The sequence below is a fragment of the Miniopterus natalensis genome, chromosome 2, assembly GCF_054644295.1.
Source record: "Miniopterus natalensis isolate mMinNat1 chromosome 2, mMinNat1.hap1, whole genome shotgun sequence".
Taxonomy (NCBI): Eukaryota; Metazoa; Chordata; class Mammalia; order Chiroptera; family Miniopteridae; genus Miniopterus; species Miniopterus natalensis.
The window spans coordinates 140,894,750-140,912,950 of record NC_142082.1 but is presented as its reverse complement, the minus strand read 5'-3'; the positions used below and the strand labels follow the sequence as shown (position 1 = coordinate 140,912,950).

The 18,201-nt window shown below is 55.9% G+C and overlaps 1 protein-coding gene across 5 annotated transcripts; it reads left to right on the top strand.

Moving 5' to 3' along the window:
- The first annotated feature begins 587 nt into the window (after positions 1-587).
- NR4A1 (nuclear receptor subfamily 4 group A member 1) lies at positions 588-18,201 on the top strand. Of its 5 annotated transcripts, XM_016201315.2 has the most exons (9): positions 588-1,571; positions 2,265-2,446; positions 3,525-3,626; positions 13,033-13,910; positions 14,722-14,851; positions 15,141-15,292; positions 15,624-15,826; positions 15,911-16,089; positions 17,384-18,201. In XM_016201315.2, exons 4-9 carry the CDS (start codon positions 13,035-13,037, stop codon positions 17,638-17,640), a joined length of 1,797 nt encoding a protein of 598 aa, XP_016056801.1. In that variant the 5' UTR covers positions 588-1,571; positions 2,265-2,446; positions 3,525-3,626; positions 13,033-13,034; the 3' UTR covers positions 17,641-18,201. The 5 variants fall into 5 exon arrangements, with proteins under 5 accessions (XP_016056801.1, XP_016056802.1, XP_016056798.1 ...); XM_016201316.2 differs by lacking the exon at positions 2,265-2,446; XM_016201312.2 differs by lacking the exon at positions 588-1,571 and having other exon boundaries at positions 2,138-2,446.

Genomic DNA, 18,201 nt, shown 5'->3' with positions numbered 1-18,201 from the left:
TTTTGGGGGTACAGTAGATGATGATGCCATTCTGGGAAGCAGGTGTAGCCTGTGGGCTGGGGTAGGTTTGAAGTCTGATTTTGCCTTCTGTTTGGGGTTGGAAGCCCTCCAGATGTTCCAGACTGCCCTCCCCTCCTTCTTCCTTACGGTCTTCACTCCCTGCTCCCATGACACCTATAGGAACAGGGGGTGCTGGTAACTCTGTTAGAGGAGAGTCAGTGTGCCATGGGCCAGAGGAGCTCCCTTTCCCTGAGGACCCTGGGGCAGAAATCAAGAGGGTGAGGAATCCCATCACCCACCCTCTGGGGCTCTCTCCTTCTTACTTCCTTTGTCTCCCATCATGGAAACATCTACTTCTCTTTTTCCAGACCTCATCATGGCCTGAAGGGCAGCTCGATAACCAGAGAAGGCCACGCCTTGGCTGGTCCTGCCCTCTAGAGCCCAGTTGAGAGAGGAGAGGGCTAAATAGTGTTGGAAAAGGGAAGGAGAGATGTGGGGTCCTGGATGCACTGGCTGAAGGGGCTTTGGCACCAGTGGGGCCAGTAGGGACAGCTTGGGAAGGCTGGAGGGGTGGCTCCAGAAGGAGAGACTAGTGCCCAGAGTTGCTTGGAACTAGGTTCTGGGGCTAGCTTTGATGCGTCCACATTTAATTTCCCTTCAAATTGCTATCACATATGTGTGTCCTGCACTGTTCTAAGTACTTTACACATAACTCATTTTAAGCCTGATGATAACCCTCTGGTTGTTAATTTTAGAGATGTCAATTACAGATTGTGATTTTTTTCAGATTAGGAACATGAGGCACAAAGAGGTTACGTAACTTGCCCAAGGTTCCAAGTGATGGAGCCAGGATATGAACCTAGGCAGTCTGGGATCTAGCATCCTGCTCTTAACTGCTCTACTCTAAGCTGTGCCTTTCTCTTTTGGGACTGGAGTCCCTTCACAGAATATTCCTGAGAGTCCTCATTGCTCTGGTTAGAAGGCTGGGCTGCCTGGAGATGGGGTGACGGAGCCCCTGCCCTGTGGAGCCTCTGAGGGTTTAGGGGCCACACTGTAGCCCCCTAGGGAGAGAAGGGTATTCTGCTCTGTCCTCACAATAGTTTCCTTTTCTTTGCTTACAAAATGCCCTTTTGTGCACATCAGGGGGCTGAGAGTTGGATTGAGGTGCCCTCAGTCCAGAGCAGGGTATAAGGCTGAGGGGCTGGAAGCTGCCATGTGCCCTAAAATGCCCCAGATGCTGTCAGCATCTCCCACACCCACATCCCCAAGAGCTGTTTGCCTGGAGCATAGGCCCCAGGCTCTGACGTCCTGCCTTGGGCTGGCTTGTCCCCCCTAGTGGCCTGGGTCCTGCCTCTGTTCCCACAGCTGTGTTTACTGGCTTGTGCTGTCTCCAGAGAATGTCCCTGCTGGCTGGCTTCTCCTCAGTCACACTGACTCCCCCTCTGTAGGCCTCGACCATGGACAGAGGCCAGCCCCGGCCCCTCCCTGGTGTCCTGGCTCCTTTTGCCAGGCCCTGAAGGCCCAGAGGACGGTTTGAGTATTGTCCAAGGTCTGTCCATCCATCCAGAGTGGTAAGTGTTCTGCTCTTGTCCTTTGTCCACCCCTGGGGCCCCCGAGCAGGTGGGGTTGGTGGGTAGAGGTGGGTATGGAGCTGCCTGAAGTGGATGTGGTTTGGGAGATGGAGGGGGAAACCCTGCAGAGGTGGTAGGTGGGTGCTGCTCAGCACGGGGAGATCTGATTTCTCAGTGGTGAGGGTGATGTGGGGGTGGGAAAGGGGAAGCCTCATCTTCTTAGCAGGACAGGTGGAGGGGGGCACTCTGGGCCCTATGACAGGGGGTGATGGTGGGGGTTGGGGGATGACAGCTGCGCACAAGGCAGCATGTGCCTAGTTCCAGGAAGCTGAGGGGGTGGGGTTGGGTAGTTCAAAGCCGGGCTGGGAGCATAGTGGGGCAGACATGGGGGATGGGACGCTGGCTTGTTTCTAGGGTGCAGACACTGCACCAGGGAAGTGCATGAAGGGAAGGTGGGGTTTACCCCATTTCTCCCTGAAAGGTGCTGACCACCCCCTCCCTACTATGGCAGTCCTAAAGGTCCTGTGGGGTCTGGTATGGGGAGGTGCCTCTGTGAATGGGGAGGACCTTGCTAACCAAGGACAGGAATAGACCCTCCACTATTCATCCAGCATTCCTGAGAGGGAACATCTCAGTCTTGTGGACATGGCCAGAGGGATCCTTGGCCATCTAGCTTACCTCCTTTCCTTATAGATGAAGAAACTGAGTTACAGAGGGGAGAAGTGACTTTTCAAGGTCCTACAGTGAGGACATGTAGAGCCAAGCTTAGAATCCAGGCCTCCTGGATTCCAGGCAAGCCCAGAGGCCTGATCTGCTGTGAGGACACACCTTCTTGTCTGAGCATGCTTCCAGAGAAGGCACAAACCCATCTGCGGGTGAGAGGTGGGGTATGGGAATAAGATTTCCACCAGCCCTTTCCCTGGGGACCTGAGATACTGGGATGAGGCCAAGGGCACCATAGTCCTGGTTACCATGTTTACCTGAGGGAGAAGTTCAGCCTGGCACCCTGGACAGGGACCCAGTGATTCCTCTTTTCCTTCCCTGGAACAGAGAGCCATCTCTGAGCAACAGCCCCCCTCAGGCCTTGAGCGATCTCAGATGAAACAGGAGCTGGCTCAGTATCTCCCCTAGTCCCCAAAAGACTATTGCCTCCTGGGGAGTTGGTGTTCAGGGTGTAGAGAGTCCCAGAGAGGTGGCTGGGATGGGGAGGGTGGAGCCTTCATATAGAGAGGAAAAGCCCTGGGAAGCAGGGCCTCCTTTTCCAGGGGCTGTCGTGGGTGTGCACCTGGCCTCATGCTGGCAGCGGGCTCTGTGCCACCAACCTTGGGCTGGGGACAGGAAGAGGAATTACTGTAAGTGGGAGAAGCAGGTGTCCCTGGTCAGCTGGAGATCATGATTTGGGAAGCACGTGAGTGAAGATCACAGCAGCGGGCCAGGTATCTTTCCCTTCACTCGGCCCCCACCTCTACCCTCAGCTCAGACCTGGCATCCTGAGCTCCCAGCATTCCCTCTGGGTACATAGCAGCCCCCATGGCAGAATTTCCTGTGTTCACCTCATTGCCTGGGTGATTGGATGGAACTTTCATGCCAGATACACTGCCAAGGCCACCCTGAGGGGCTGCCAGCTGGGGCCCCGTGAGTGCAAGAGCTGCTGGTCTTGTGACGTGGACACCTGTCTGCCAGGCCTGGGCATGGGCCCAGGGTCACGCTCACACTGGGGCTCCCGTCAGTTGACTATTTTGGGCTCTTGCTGACCTGGGCCAAAGTCAGGCTTCAGCCAAGAGGGCCCTGAGGCAGCTCCCCCTGTCCCCAGAGGCAGGCTCTGGTTTCTGCTATATAAACAGAGGAGGACATGCTGGCTTGGAGACAGCTCCAAGTCCTGAGCCTGCTCAGCTGGTGCACAGCCTCAGCTGGGCAGGACAAGCTGACTGGGTAGTCACGTCTCTTCCTCAGGGCTCCCTGAGGCCGCTAGGAAGAGCCCCCAACCAGGCCTGGGATTCTTCCTCTGTGCAGCTATCAGGATCTGAGTCAAAGCGGATCGTGAAGAGGAAGCTGGTAAGTATTATGAATGGGGAAACTGAGGCAGAAGAGCTGGGCTATTTGGATCTTTCTCCATTGTGACTTTCTGCTTTGTGGTTTCTTTATCCTTTAGAGGAGCAGGGGAGGAGGAGGGAGCGAGGGTGGCTGACATCCGAGGAATGAGAGTAAGGGTTTGACTGCAGTTGGATGATGGGAGTTGGACTTGGAAACACTGTGACTGAGAACTGGCAGTTGTGGTGTCATGGCTCTCCTTCCTCGGAGATTTCCAACAGGGTCTTGAGCCTCCTATTCTGTCGCCCAGGTCTGGGTCTGGACAAGGCCTTGGAGTGCTCAGGCCCCGGAGGGACGCTGGAGTGAGCTGGGTGTCCATCGGGGTACTTCAGCATTTGTTCTTGAGTAGGGCCCCTGGGCCCCACAGCTGGTTGGGACTAGAAGGTAGACCCCTGGGCTTGGCTTCCCTGAGCCCCCCACCCCTGCGCTACTCTCCTTGCCTGGCTTCCCAGCTGGTTTTGGTGCCTAAGAAGCAGAGCTGGAGTGAGGTCTGGCAGGTCCGCCAGCCAGCTTGCCACAAACATGCTTCCCAGGCCCCGGGCCAGGGGCTCCAGCCCAGCATGGAATAAGTGGCAGCTCCTTACGTGGGAAGCTCTTGTACTCTCCTTCTCAGTTCTTGAAAAAAAAACAACCTTTTTCCCTTTCTGAACGTGAGTCTCTAAACGAATCCAGAGCCTGTGACTAAAAATACTTTAACAATAGGAAAATGCATCAGTCTTTCCGGCTGGGGCTTATTATCAGACGGTTTTTATTTTGGAATTTGAAATTTTGCCCAAGGTGGCTGGGTGGAGACCCTAGGCAGGGGCAGGAGAATTTGGTGGGTGTTGATGTTCTGCAGGATGGTAGGAGACCCTCCAAGGGTGGAGGAGAGAATTGCTGGCCAGGAGGTGAGCAGATGGAGGGGCACAGAAGGGGTTCTGAAGAGGGTGAAAGTGAGGTGTGGGCTGACCTTTCCCAAAGGAACTCCATGATCTTGTCTGCATTTCCCAGCTCTGGCTGTTCTTCCTGAAGTCTAATCTTACTCCTCTGTGCTGTATGTTAATTCCTTCTGGCCTGAGAGGGGAGTAGGGGTTGAGAAATCACTGGATTGAAGATGACCTCTGTGGAGAGAGGCCTGCTCTCCTTAATTAGCTAGCTTTCTTCAGAGCATTGAGAGCTTGCTGCATACAGAGTCTGGAATTTTCTGGTGCTGGGTGGAGCTACATCATTGGGCACACTCTCATTTCCTTCCACTCTAGCACTGGAGGGGGAGAGGTGAGAATGAGGTTACTGTTTTTCTCTGGTTCTTAAAGAAGGGGGTGCCGGCTCCCCAGTTGAGCTGAGGACCCTGGTGTCTGTCTCCCCTGCCTGCCCTAGGATCCTGCTGCAGGCCCCCAGAGTACCAGCCCCCAGGCAGTGCCCCATTTCACTGTTGAGCCTCCTCCTTCTGTTAGCAGAGTGAATTCTCACAGCACTGGGACTTGTGGTGCTGTCTGCATTGGACAGACGAGGAAAGAGTCTTGGAGAGGGCAAGGGACTGGCCCCAGGTGACATACCAGGTTTGCTGGCTCCTGGTCACAGATGCCTCTGGGAGCTCCTCCATCTTTTACCCTTGCCAAGGGCTGGGGTGAGAGGTGGGGGGCAGTGACTAACCTGCTCACATCCTTGGGAGCCTGTTTTCAAGGAGATAACAACATATGTATGTGGTCATGGCCGGGCCTGGGCCAGTCCCTTGCCCTGGAGATCAGAGCCAGCGGCCTGAACCTCATTCTGCATCCTCAGTTCTCAGAGCTGCCCATGGCAAGACACTTGTGGCAGTAGGCAGTGTGTCCCAGCCCCCAGCACAAATCCCCCTGCCCACTGCCAGGGCAGGAAGAGGAAGTGGCCAGGTCAGGGCAGGCGTAGGTCCTGGGGCTGAGAAGGGGAAGATCCCTGGCCACTTCTCTGAGAGAGGAGGCAAAGCTCACTCCCTCTGCCCACCCTGAGGAAAGGGTGTGGAGGCCTGTGGGTGGGGATGGTCTTGGTGAAAGTAGGGCAAGTTCCTGCCCTCTGCTCAGCAGCGGAGGGGGCCAGCCCAAGGTCGGGGGACAGCGTGGGAAAGGGGCTGTGCAGTTCCACTTCCTCCATCCCGTATTCACCCAACTCCATGCCCTCTCTCTTGGCTGGAGAACATTGGCTGCCCATTTGGGGCAGCCCTGGGCTACTTACTATTGAGGATGCACGAGTGGTCCCCCTGTCAGGTTGGGGGAGACAGAGCCTTGCCCTCAAGTTCACACATTGGTGGGGGAGGGAAGTGACTGAACACATGATAAGTCCCCATAAGATGTGACTAGGAGGGGCAAGGGCCTAGTGAGTTGTTCAGAAAACATACTGCGTGAACACCCCTTTCTAATGTCATATTGTCGCCTCTCCTAACTGTAGTTGTGTTCTGAGTATGTATCAATATAACAAGTAGTTAATGAGAAACAGCCACTGTTTCTCTGTGGTTTCAGGAAAACACACTTGAATGAGTTTGTACTTAATACAGTCCAGCGGCATCTGTACCATTTGCATATAGATAATGCTTTCATTGAGGCATGGCTATTTTAAAATTAAACTTTTACTTTTGAAAGTATAACATGTATACCGAAAAGTATGCAAATGATTGGTGTGATATTTTAAAAGTTTAGTTTGATTACTTTTCCAGAGTGAGCACATCAAGGTGGCCATGTCCAGATTGTGAACTAGAATGTTCTCTCCAAAGACCCCCTTGTGGGCACTGCTGTTTTCAATTTACAGGCCGTGCTTGTGTGTAACTGGTTCTGTGGTGCCCTTATAAGAAACAAGGGGGCACTGGGTCCAGCACAGAACTGAGTTAGGGGACCTGAGTTCAGGTCCTGCCCCCAAGCCCCCATCTCTTCATTTATAAAATGTAGGTCAGAATTCAAACCTGGCAGGCTGGGGAGAGGGTTAAGTGGAAGAATCCATGTGAAGTGCCCTGGGCTGACCCTTGGTTGGTATTCCCCATGCCCCTAACCCCTAGAGGGGAGGTGCTTATTATTAAGTTAGGCTGATCCAGGGGGTGGCTCATGAGCTGAGGTCTTGGAGGGTCAGCAGCGTTAGAGTAGAAGAAAGAGGAGCAATGTGCCCAGGTGGTGGTGGGAAGGCTTAGCCCAAGGTCCTTATATGGGGGCAGTGGGGATGGGGGAGAGTTATGACGGCAGACTGGTGGGCCGGGCCTGTAGTGGGAGCCTGACACGAGTGGCTGTCTTGTCTCCAATATGACATCTTCCATCCCTGCCTTCCCTGTCTTATCATGGCCCTTCCTTACCTTCTGGTTCCAGGAGTACCAGAAGGTAAGGAAGGGCCATGATACCTCTCCCATCATTACCTCTGCTTCATTATTACCTGTCCCTGCTACCCCCTGTTGGAGCTGTTTTGCTCTTGAAGGCTGGACTTATTGAAGGAGGGAGAGTCCCTTAGGAGTCTTTGCACAGCCTGGGACCAGCTAATACTTTAGGCCTCCCAAAGTCTGCATCAAGTATGTCTTTCCCCACAGTCCTACCTTAGCCAGATGCCACCCCCCTTCAGAGCCCCAGCTCACCTTTCCTGGAGGGCATCTGGCCAGCAGGGATGAGGTCCGGGTCCCATGCCCCTCTCACCTCTTGCCCCTCTATCTTAGGCTAGGTGCTCCACATGGTGCCCAATGGGTGGCCCTGGCTGTGCTCCCACAGAGGGACTCTACCTTTTTCTTCTATTTTTAGAGTGTAATGTGTTCAGATCTCCCAGCATCCCCTACCCACAAGCATGGCCAAGTGGCAGATGCAGTTGCTTCCCCCCTCCCCCCCGCCCCTGCCTTTAGAGCAGCAAGACTGCAGCCTCCAAACCTGCAAGCAGCCAGGGAAGGTGGGCTACAGACACAGATCTGGAGGCTAGTACTGAGATTTTGAGATTTAGGCCAGGGCCCTGGACAGCTCCTCAACACACTTGAGTTCCCTGGGGCTCCTGGGTGGACCTCCCCACAGGAGAGTAGGGATGGTCAATGCTGCTTTTTACAAATGGGGAGGAAAGGCAGGTGCTAGGGCTCAAGGCTGGCCCAGCTCTCAAAGAACTGTTAAGGCTGGGCTTGAGCACACCCAGCTAATACACCTGTTTGGCTGGTGGGGGATGGAGGGAAGAACGCTGATCTGGTGAATCATCTTTTGCTGACATACGAAAATTATTTTTATTTTTTGAGGAAGGCCCGTGGGTGGAAGGAGGCGTCCCAGGGCCTGCTCGGGGGCTGGGTGGCAAGCCTAGTTTCACCAGCCCAGACTTGCTGTGTGCACCTGAGTAGGGGTACAGATCCTCTGGGAGCCCTTGGGTTCTAATCTACAAAATGGGAGGGCGTGAATTATATTAGTGGTTCAAAACCCCCCCTCCTTTTTTTTTTTTCTTAGCTGAATCCTTTCTTTCCTAAGCAAAATCTTACTCAAAAGCCCAAAAGCCCAAGACAAAAAAACTTTGGCTTAAGTGGGGTGGGATCCTGGATGGGTCCCATTGGCATTATTTTGCTCATGTGTCACTTTTACCCAGGTGGCCTTGAAGGGTCTCTGGAAGATGATTTGGGAAAATCAGAACTCTCTGAAGACTGGTCCACACTGAGATTTTATGCTGTAATGGGGGAGTTCTGGCAGGTCCTGACCAGATCACTGAGATTGGTGTTACCTGAAGACTGCTCCATCTGGGTGGACAGTGGGGTTGGGAAGTGGAGACAAGCTGGTTAAGGGGCAGTTCTCTTAATGGGTGTGGGCAAGGGAAAGGGGAGGTCACTGGCCTCACTCAGCTGGTCTGCTGCTGCTTCCTTCAGGTACCAGTGAGGCATGGGCTGTGGCTGGCACTAGGAACTGGGGATCCAAGAGATGTTCCAAAATAGAATTTCAGGAAAAAAGAGTTGTATGTGGGGCATCAGGAGAAGAGAGGGGGTGATGGGCAGGAAGTGCACAGATGACAAGCACAGATGAAGTTTGGGGTGCTGGCTGGACTTTTGAGTGGGCAGAAGTGGGGCTGGAGACAAGGGTGTGGAGAACCTGAGATGGAGGTGAGAGTGGACGTGAGGAGCGGGAAGTGCCTTAAAGGTCGAGGGAATTGCTGTAGGATGACCCGATAAGGTGAGAATGGGGTCCATGGTTGCAGGCTCAGTGGAAGCAGAAACTCTTCATGTTGACTCGCCGGGGAGAAGGGGGCTGGGTGGGACCCCAGTGTGTGTGTGTGTGTCTCTCTCTCTTCTCCTTATAAATATTAGCCCTTCCTTCCTCTCTTACTTAGCAGGTGAGGGCTCCCCAGGCTAGGGGCAGAATGGAGGTGGAGGGGTGACAGCCAGACCAGGAAAGATTCCAGGTGGCTGCAGCCTGTTCTGTGCCCTGATACAGCCCTGGAAGGCCCTTCCTGCTCCTGTAGGGCAGAGCAGAGCAGAGCTACTCTTTCCACAGGTGTTGGAGGTGAGGTGGGAGTGTGGGTAATCCCTTATTAGGGACAGAGCACAGCAAGAAAAGAGCTACTAGAGATTTGGTCAGTGGCCCTGGGTTTCACCCCGTTGAGCCACCAGCTTTCTGTGTGACCTTGAGCAAGTGCCATATTTCTGAGCCTGTTTATTTATAAAATGGGGAAGAGTCTGCACAAATTCGAAAAGATTTCTCAGGCTCCACCCGATGCTGAAATTCGGTAATTTCCCACCAGAGTTCACTCAACCTGGAAGGGACTGTGGAGGGGACTGGTGAGAAATGTTCAGCGGGTGGAGTAGAGCCTACTGGCCCATCTTGGGCCTGGCAAACCCCCGCCCTCCAGAAGGTACTTTGCATAGGGAATTGGGGGTGGGGGTGGAGAATGAGGCTCTGACTGAGCCCTAGGGCAACCTCTCAGCCCGAGACGCTGCTGGGGAGACTCTGCAGGGCAAGGCTGGTCAAGTGCACAGGGCTGAGGTGGGGGCGCAGGTTCCTCAGGCGTGTCCCTGAGTTGCCCGCCCCAGTCCCAAGCCTCCAGGAAGGACTTGGGAGAGTGCGAGGCCGAGCGGGGCCAACGGAGAGGGAGGGAGCGGGCGCGGTCGGGGCTCCCGGAGCAGCTGGAGGGTGAGATCCTCGTCGGGGAAGCCCTGCGGCCGCGGCTCTAGAGCGCCCTCTCCTTGGGTTCTGGCCCTCCGGGCTGGTTATTTCGGACCTGGGGACCCCGGGCCGGGCCCTGGGTCGCGCTGGGGGAGCCTCAGGAGTCCACGAGCGGCTATTTTTAGCCGGCGCGGCAGCGCGAGGGAACTATTTATAGATCAAACGGTCCGCGCTCCCTGCGTCAATGGAACCCCGCGTGCGTCACCGGGGCAGACATTCCAGGCCCCCCTCTCGCTCCGCCCCCTCGGGCTCCCCGGCCCGCGCCGCCTCCCGCCGGAACCGCACCGCCCCCCGCGCCCTTGTATGGCCAGGGCTCGCGGGCCGTGCGTCAGAGGCGCCCCCGCCCCTCCCCGTGCGTCACGGAGCGCTTAAGAGGAGGGTCGGCTGCTCCGGGGAGCCCCAGTGGCGGAGGCTGCGAAAGTTGGGGAGCGTGCAGGACAGCAGGAGCGCGCTCGGCATCAAGCTTCAACTCAGGGCGCTGGTCCCGGGCTGGGGGAGCAGGAGCCGGCCGGGTAGGTACCCCCTCGGGGAGCATGCGGCTCGTCTGAGCTCTGTTTTGCCTTTTCGGAGTGTTGCGTGAAGGAGATGGGTATACGCGCGGGGAGAAAAGATGTTGTAGGGTCATCGTGCCGGAGGACGGGTGTAGGATGCAGCTCTGGTGCTGGCGGGGAGCGGTTGGAACGGGTCGAGGACCCATATTGGACTAGAGTCTACTGGGCGCGGTGTAAAGGGGTTGGGGGGAGTGGCTGTGCAAGGTGGAAGCCTCAGGGGGTTAGGGTTGGCGCCAGGAGAGGGGACTCGTCCAGTAGGAAGCTGGCTGTAGTTCAGTCTCCCAGGGTGCTCAACTGGGCATATAGCCCCCTGGACTGAGGTGCTGGTGGGGTTCTCAGAACAGTGGGGGGAAAGGTACATAGAGCTTCAGCTGCTGGGATCCATCCGACTCCTACCAGGATTGGATTTCCAGAAGGGTCTCCTTCCTCCCAGTTTGTCAGCCCCCTCCCCATGCTCCTAGTAGTTTTCTTAACACTTTAGAGGCTATGGCTTAGTTTGCAGGGATACAGCCTGAAGTTTCTGCCTGAACTATGTTAGGAGACTTCTGGGTTGCCCAAGGAAATGGCCAGCGTTGGTGGCTGAACGGTGGAGGGGGTGCTGCTGCCTGCTGGAATAAGTCTTCTTGGGGCAGGAGGAGGGTCTCTGGAAGGGTTTAAGCTGTAGCTTGGATCCTGTGAGTGTGTGTGTGTGTGTGTGTGTGTGTGTGTATGTGTGTGCTGTGGAAACCCTTGTTCTTGGGAATCCTGGATGTCAGTTGCTAATGTTGGAGCTTCTGGTGTGGTACTGTCTGGAGGATACCCCCACCTCTCTACCCCCACAGTCCTAGTCGGATCTCACAGGTAGGGTGCAGCCTGAGGCAGGTTCAGCATAACAGGTGCAAGCCACATTGTTGCCAGGACCTGCCTGAAGCCGGATTCTCCCCCTCCCTCCTTCAACCCCGCCTCTTCCTCCTCCCTGTGGGATTTCGCTGTCGTCCCCACCCCCATGTGGGTCTATATCTTGTGCCATTAAGTACCTGCATGGGGGTGGGGGTATGGGTTGGTGGGGGTTGATCCGGATGTGGGACGTCCAAGTGGAGAAACAGGATTTGAATAAAGCTGGAACGCCCAGCCCTTCGAGGCTGCTGCCTCTCCTCCACCCCAAACCCATCCCTGCCCAGGCTCTCCTAGTGCAGGCAGACGTGGCCACCCTTATCTCTCACAGGTGCTGTGTGCCAGTGGACAGGTGCCACTGGGTGGGTGGGGCCAGAGCTTCCAGGGGCTCTGTTGTCTGGGTTGGTTGTGGGAGTGTTAGGTCAGGGGTGGTGCTACCCTGTCTAGGGCCCATGGAGGTGGGAGAAAAGCTAGAACTAGAGGACTCCTTGGGCTCTTGGCCAGGAGGTGGTGCCAGCCTTTGCCCCTTCCTGCTGTCCCTCTAGATTATGGTGCTCTGTTCCAGCTTGCTTTCTTACCCAGCTTCCCTCCCTGACTGGTGAGGCCAGAGCCGTGCAGACCCCAGGCATGGAGGTGGGATGGGAAACTGTCCTGGAGCCTCTTCTCTGTTAGTTTATTGAGCAGTCTGGGAATGTAAGGATCCCCCTGAGTGATGCTATCTCTGTTCCTTCAGGCTTCTTAGGATTGGGGCTGTAACCTCCTTTGTCTGAGCTCCTGAAGTTTTCGGAGCACAAATACTATTTAGTGGAGGGACCCAGGCAGGGGCAGGATGTTTTCCACCCTCCCATCAACAGGCTCCTCCCTACATAGCTACCTCAAGTCTTCAGATGGACTCCAAGAATTCTCTTATAAAAATTACAGAGAAAAATGCTTTGGGGGTAGCAGAGAAATTCCTCTTAGGGACTGACCATTCTCCTGGACTTCCAAGGGGCTGTTCTCTTTTCCCTCCTGCCTTCCCTCAGCCTCTCTTCAGCATATGGCCTTTAAAGGTCTGGAGCCAGGTTACCCAACCCACTGGGGAGCTGGGGATGGGTTGAGGAGGCCTGGGCTCTCTTCCTCTTTGCCTCTGGGAGCATCCCAGGCAAGTGCAGAGTGGGTACCCATCTCCAGATGGCAGGAGCAGTGTGCGTGTGGGATCTGCAGACTTTGCTCAGAATGTAGGATGGGGGCAGGGTAGGAGACAGGTTCATTGCTGCTTAGGCCTCTTTCTGAGGCAGCAGGGCCTTCACTCCCAGCTCCTCTTCCATTTGCAGGATGTCCTTCCCAGGCACTGTGGGGGGAGGTGAGGGGGTTTTGCAGAGGCTAGGTGGTGCCTGGGAATAGTCCTAGAAGTGCCAGTTTGGAGAAATAGCATATCTGTTTCTGGGGACTGGGCTGAAGCTGAGCCTGGCTGCCTCTCCCACCCACCCGTCTCCCAGTCCCCACCCATGCCTTACCCGGTGAGGGAGGGCAGGGCGCTGGAGGAACACAGCTTCCCCCTGTTCCAGCAGAGAAATTCTGGCTGGATGCCTTCCCTGGGGTTCCCAGGCTGACTGGGTGTGGCTGGCCATCTGACTGAGACCACTCTCGCTGGGCCTTTGCTCAGGGGCTTTTTGTGACAAGGCGGTAAAGATGGTGCTCTAGCTGGGGGCCAGGATTCCTGAGTTCTGTGGTGGGCTGTAACCCTGATGTCTCTGGATCCCATGTCTGGCTGGCATTCCTGCCACCTGGCTGCTTGGGGGTCTAAACTTAGAGGTCAGGCTTCAGGCTTCTCTCACTGACTCCCCCCTTGGTGTCTTCCCTCTCCAGAGATGCCCTGTATCCAAGCCCAATATGGGACACCAGCACCAAGCCCGGGACCCCGTGACCACCTGGCAAGCGATCCGCTGACCCCCGAGTTCAGCAAGCCCACCATGGACCTCGCCAGCCCTGAGGCGGCTCCCACTGCCCCCACTGCCCTGCCCAGCTTCAGCACCTTCATGGACGGCTACACAGGGGAGTTTGACACCTTCCTCTACCAGCTGCCGGGAACAGCCCAGCCACCCTCCTCTGCCTCCTCCTCTGCCTCCTCCACATCGTCGTCCTCGGCCACCTCCCCTGCCTCTGCTTCCTTCAAGTTCGAGGACTTCCAGGTGTACGGCTGCTACCCTGGCACCCTGAGCGGCCCGCTAGATGAGACCCTATCCTCCAGTGGCTCTGACTACTATGGCAGTCCCTGCTCAGCCCCGTCACCGCCCACGCCCGGCCTTCAGCCACCCCAACTCTCTCCCTGGGACGGCTCCTTTGGCCCCTTCTCACCCAACCAGACTTATGAAAGCCTGCGGGCATGGACAGAGCAGCTTCCCAAGGCTCCTGGGCCCCCCCAGCCACCGGCCTTCTTTTCCTTCAGTCCCCCCACCGGCCCCAGCCCCAGCCTGGCCCAGAGCCCTCTGAAGCTGTTCCCCTCGCAGGCCACCCACCAGCTGGTGGAGGGAGAGAGCTATTCCATGCCAACAGCTTTCCCAGGCCTGGTGCCCACGTCTCCACACCTTGATGGCCCAGGGATGCTGAATGTGCCTGTGACCTCGGCCAAGTCTCGGAGTGGGGCCCCAGGAGGAAGCGAGGGCCGCTGTGCTGTGTGTGGGGACAATGCTTCATGTCAGCATTACGGTGTCCGCACCTGCGAGGGCTGCAAGGGCTTCTTCAAGGTACTGGGCTGCCCTGGGTATGGCTTTTCATGAGAAGTGGGGATAGGCTGATCTCTCACCCCAGTGGGGTCTGTGGTAGCCTCCTGTGGGTTCTCCCAACTAGTCCTGCTTTTCAGGAAGGGGCAGCCGTTCCAGGTGGGTCCCAGGAAATGGCAAGGGGCTGGGACCTTTCATATACTAGGGCACACATAGCCAGTGGGTCTGCATTATGAAGGAGAGAGGGATGAGATACGGGCAGAGGGTGTGGGCTGCAGGGGTACCCAGGAGGGTATGTTCTAATGGCCAGCCTCTGGTTTTCCTCTGCCGGGCCTCCCCCCAATCAATGTCCTAGTGGGAAGGGGGCCCCAGGCACTCGTGTTCCTGGCATGAGATGAAAGGATCTGGGAAGAGGGCTTGGTGCTCGAGGGCTGGGGGTGGACTTGGGAACAGGCTGTGTGTTTGTCCCAGCTCTGGGTGCCTGCTTAGCTTCCCGTCACCCCCCAACCCCCACCCCTCTCTTGTCTGCCCCAAGGAAGGGACAGGCAGACACAGGCACATAAATACAGATGTCTGGGCTGTTAGAGAGCCCCTAGCCCCTAATCTGGTGTCTTGGGGGCCTTCCTCCTGATGCAGAAATCTTCCCCAATGCCCCCAAGACTTTTTCTGCCCCCCCTTCCATCTCTTCCTCCCCTGCCACCCAAATGTTAGAAAAATAGCTGTGAACAGAGTGCTTTTGTCTACGATGGCAGCAGCAGGATCTGGACGGTCCCCTCCCCTGGGCTCCCCCTCCCCACACACTCTGACAGCCTGTTCCGTGTTGTCCTCCCTCCAGCGCACAGTGCAGAAAAATGCCAAGTACATCTGCCTGGCTAACAAGGACTGCCCTGTGGACAAGAGGCGGCGAAACCGCTGCCAGTTCTGCCGCTTCCAGAAGTGCCTGGCAGTGGGCATGGTGAAGGAAGGTGGGTGGCTGGGCCTGGGCTGGTGGTACAGAGGCAGACCTGATGGGGTGGGGCAGGCAGTCCCCCAGGCATCTGTCCTGGTGGGCTGCAGGGGAGGGCACACCTGGACCGTATTTTTACCCCACCTCTGGTCCACCTGCCTTGCATATGGCGGGTAGTCTCTGTAGGGGCCCTTGGGTCTTGGGCTCTTGGTTCTTGGTGCTTCCCAGCATTGTTGTACATAGCTTGGGCTCAGAGGCCCTTTCCTGGGTCTCTTTCTCCTTTCCTTACCCCTGCCTTTTCTCTGCAGTTGTCCGGACAGACAGCCTGAAGGGGCGGCGGGGACGGCTCCCTTCAAAGCCCAGGCAGCCCCCAGATGCCTCCCCTGCCAATCTCCTCACCTCCCTGGTCCGGGCACACCTGGACTCAGGGCCCAGCATGGCTAAACTGGACTACTCCAAGGTGAGCCCTGCCAGCCCATATCCAGCGCCTTCATGCACATTAGAAAAGGCCCCTCCCCAGTTGTTGGACAAACTGAAAAAAGAGGAACCCCTGTAGGTTGACCAGATGGAAAAATGTACCCCCTTGGGTGGGTGGCCAATTAGAAAAATGTGCTCCTTCCAGTAGGCTCTGCCCTGAGTGAATATTTGAGAATTGGCAAGCACGAGGTGGGCGGAATCTCAGTTCCTCTCTCACCCCCGGCATCTGGCCTCTGATGCATGATGTAGCTGTACATGGTGGCCCTGGTCTGGGGCCCGGCATGAGGCGCTGACCTCACTAAACTGCCCCTTAGTTCCAGGAGCTAGTGCTGCCCCACTTTGGGAAGGAGGATGCCAGGGACGTGCAGCAGTTCTACGACCTGCTCTCAGGGTCCCTGGAGGTCATCCGCAAGTGGGCCGAGAAGATCCCTGGCTTCGCGGAGCTGTGCACAGGCGACCAGGACCTGTTGCTGGAGTCGGCCTTCCTGGAGCTCTTCATCCTTCGCCTGGCCTACCGGTGAGCTGCCTGCTGTCTGCCCAGCCCCTCCCTTGCTGCCCTGGCCCTGGAGCTCCCCTGACCATCTGCATCCCCACCCGGCAGGTCTAAGCCAGCGGAGGGGAAGCTCATCTTCTGCTCCGGCCTGGTGCTACACCGGCTACAGTGCACCCGAGGCTTCGGCGACTGGATCGATGGCATTCTGGCCTTCTCTCGGTCCCTGCACAGCTTGGTTGTTGATGTCCCTGCCTTCGCCTGCCTCTCCGCGCTTGTCCTCATCACAGGTGAGTGGCCAGTCCTGGGGGTTGGGGAGGGCTTGAAGGCCCTGGATGGGCTGGCATCTGACACTTCCTAGACCCTTACATTGTGAAGTGATGGTGACTAAGTGCAGAGAATGGCAAGCATTTGCTCAGAGCAGCACGGCTGGTGGGAGGCAGAGTTGGGGTTTGGGCCCAGCTGCATCTGACTACAAAGCCCAGGCCAGTCAGTGAATGATCCCAGGCGACCCAAGATCCAGACTGTGTAGGTGTTGTGTGTGGCCTACGGTTGCGGTTTCTTTTTAAAGTCTTGCTGAATTATGTTGCCTAATTGCACAAATGATGAATTTTCACAAACTTTATCACAAGCACTCTCACTTAACCAGCACCTAGGTCAATACACAGGTATGACCAATGACCAGTCCCCCAAAAGCCCTCCTTGTGCCCCTTCCAGTCATTGTCCGCCCCCTAAGGGCTACCTGTGCCTGTTGTGTGCTGTATGTAAATATTATTATGCAGGATGGGCTCTGGGTGTTAAATGTGAAGGTTTTCAGATCTCTCTGTTTTATTTTTTTATTTTTATTTTTTTTTAAGTTCTTTTTTTTCTTTTTAGTATATCTTTATTGATTTGAGAGAGACAAAAGGAGAAGGAGAGAGAGATAGAAACATCAATGATGAGAGAGTCATTGATTGGCTGCCTCCTGCATGCCCCCGACCGGGGATGGAGCCCGCAACCCCGGGCATGTGCCCTGACCGGGAATCGAACCCCGATTGCGTGGATCCTAGGCCGACACTCAACCGCTGAGCCATGCCCGGCCGGGCTCTGTTTTATTTTTTAAAGCACCGGAATCTGCCCCCATACCATTTTTACTTAAATTTCACAGGGGACCCAGGTACATAGCATGGAATCTGAAGTTCTCTGGGCCAAAGAGGGAGCGGTTGGTTTGGAGGCCAGCTTTCCCTGGAGGTGGCCTCTGGGACACCACTGCTCAACTTCAGAGCTTCTTGGAACAGTTTGGGAAAAAAAACACTGGCCTAGTCAGAAAACTTAGCTAGTATTTCCTTTTTTGTGACCTTGGGCAAGTCATTTAACCTCTCTGGGCCTCAGTTTCTCCCCTGGGAAGAGGAGGATAATGAGTGTTACTGCCTTCTTAGACTTCTGATAAGGCTCCAAAATGGCCTCGTGTGTTTCATGCTTTTGCAAAGTGCCAGAGGAGTGTGAGGGATGGTCAGTGGCAGCAGTTTTGGAGGCCTGGGAGAGGCCAGGTTTTGGAAGGGTCCAGTCCTCAGATGAGTGGTTAATCCTGTATCTTCCTCACAGACCGGCACGGGCTGCAGGAGCCTCGGCGGGTGGAGGAGCTGCAGAACCGCATCGCCAGCTGCCTGAAGGAGCACATCTCTGCTGTGGCGGGCGAGCCCCAGCCGGCCAGCTGCCTGTCCCGCTTGCTGGGCAAGCTGCCCGAGCTACGGACCCTATGCACCCAGGGCCTGCAGCGAATCTTCTACCTCAAGCTGGAGGACTTGGTGCCCCCTCCACCCATCGTGGACAAGATCTTTATGGAGACGCTGCCCTTCTGACACCGGCCTGGGAACACGTGTGCACTGTGTATGCACACTCGTACGCCACCCCACGTGCCTTGAGCCCATGGCCCTTGGATCCCCGGAGCGCGCCCCCCACCCTTGGGCTGGAGCTGCAGACTAACTGACCTCACGTGCTCTTAGAGGTCACCCCCTGGGGGAGGGGGATGCATTCATGAGGGAGATCCCTACTATTTGTCTTACCCCCATCCCAGCCCTGGCCTTCGTGTTTTTGTAAGATAAACCATTTTTAACACACACTGCTGTGCTGTAAATAAGCCAAATTCTGCTGTAAATACAGGAAGGAAGAGGTTGAGGTTGGGGGCGGGGCGGTTGAGAGGGAGGGATGGAACCCACCAGCCTGGGCAAAGCCTTTCCCAGCCTCTTCCTACTGGCTCTCTCTTCCCACCTCCTTCCACATGTACATAAACTCACTCTAGGAGGAAGACAAATGACAGATTCTGACATTTATATTTGTGTATTTTCCCGGATTTATAGTATGTGACTTTTCTGATTAATATATTTAATATATTGAATAAAAAAATAGACATGTAGCTGAAA

What these genes read in the sequence shown, in the direction of transcription:
- NR4A1 (XM_016201316.2), top strand. Translation starts at nt 13,035, where the DNA reads ATGCCCTGTATCCAAGCCCAATATGGGACACCAGCACCAAGCCCGGGA. An exon ending in CTAAACTGGACTACTCCAAG is followed by an intron (nt 15,293 to 15,623) that starts GTGAGCCCTGCC and finishes ACTGCCCCTTAG; the next exon opens with TTCCAGGAGCTAGTGCTGCC. An exon ending in CGCGCTTGTCCTCATCACAG is followed by an intron (nt 16,090 to 17,383) that starts GTGAGTGGCCAG and finishes TCTTCCTCACAG; the next exon opens with ACCGGCACGGGCTGCAGGAG.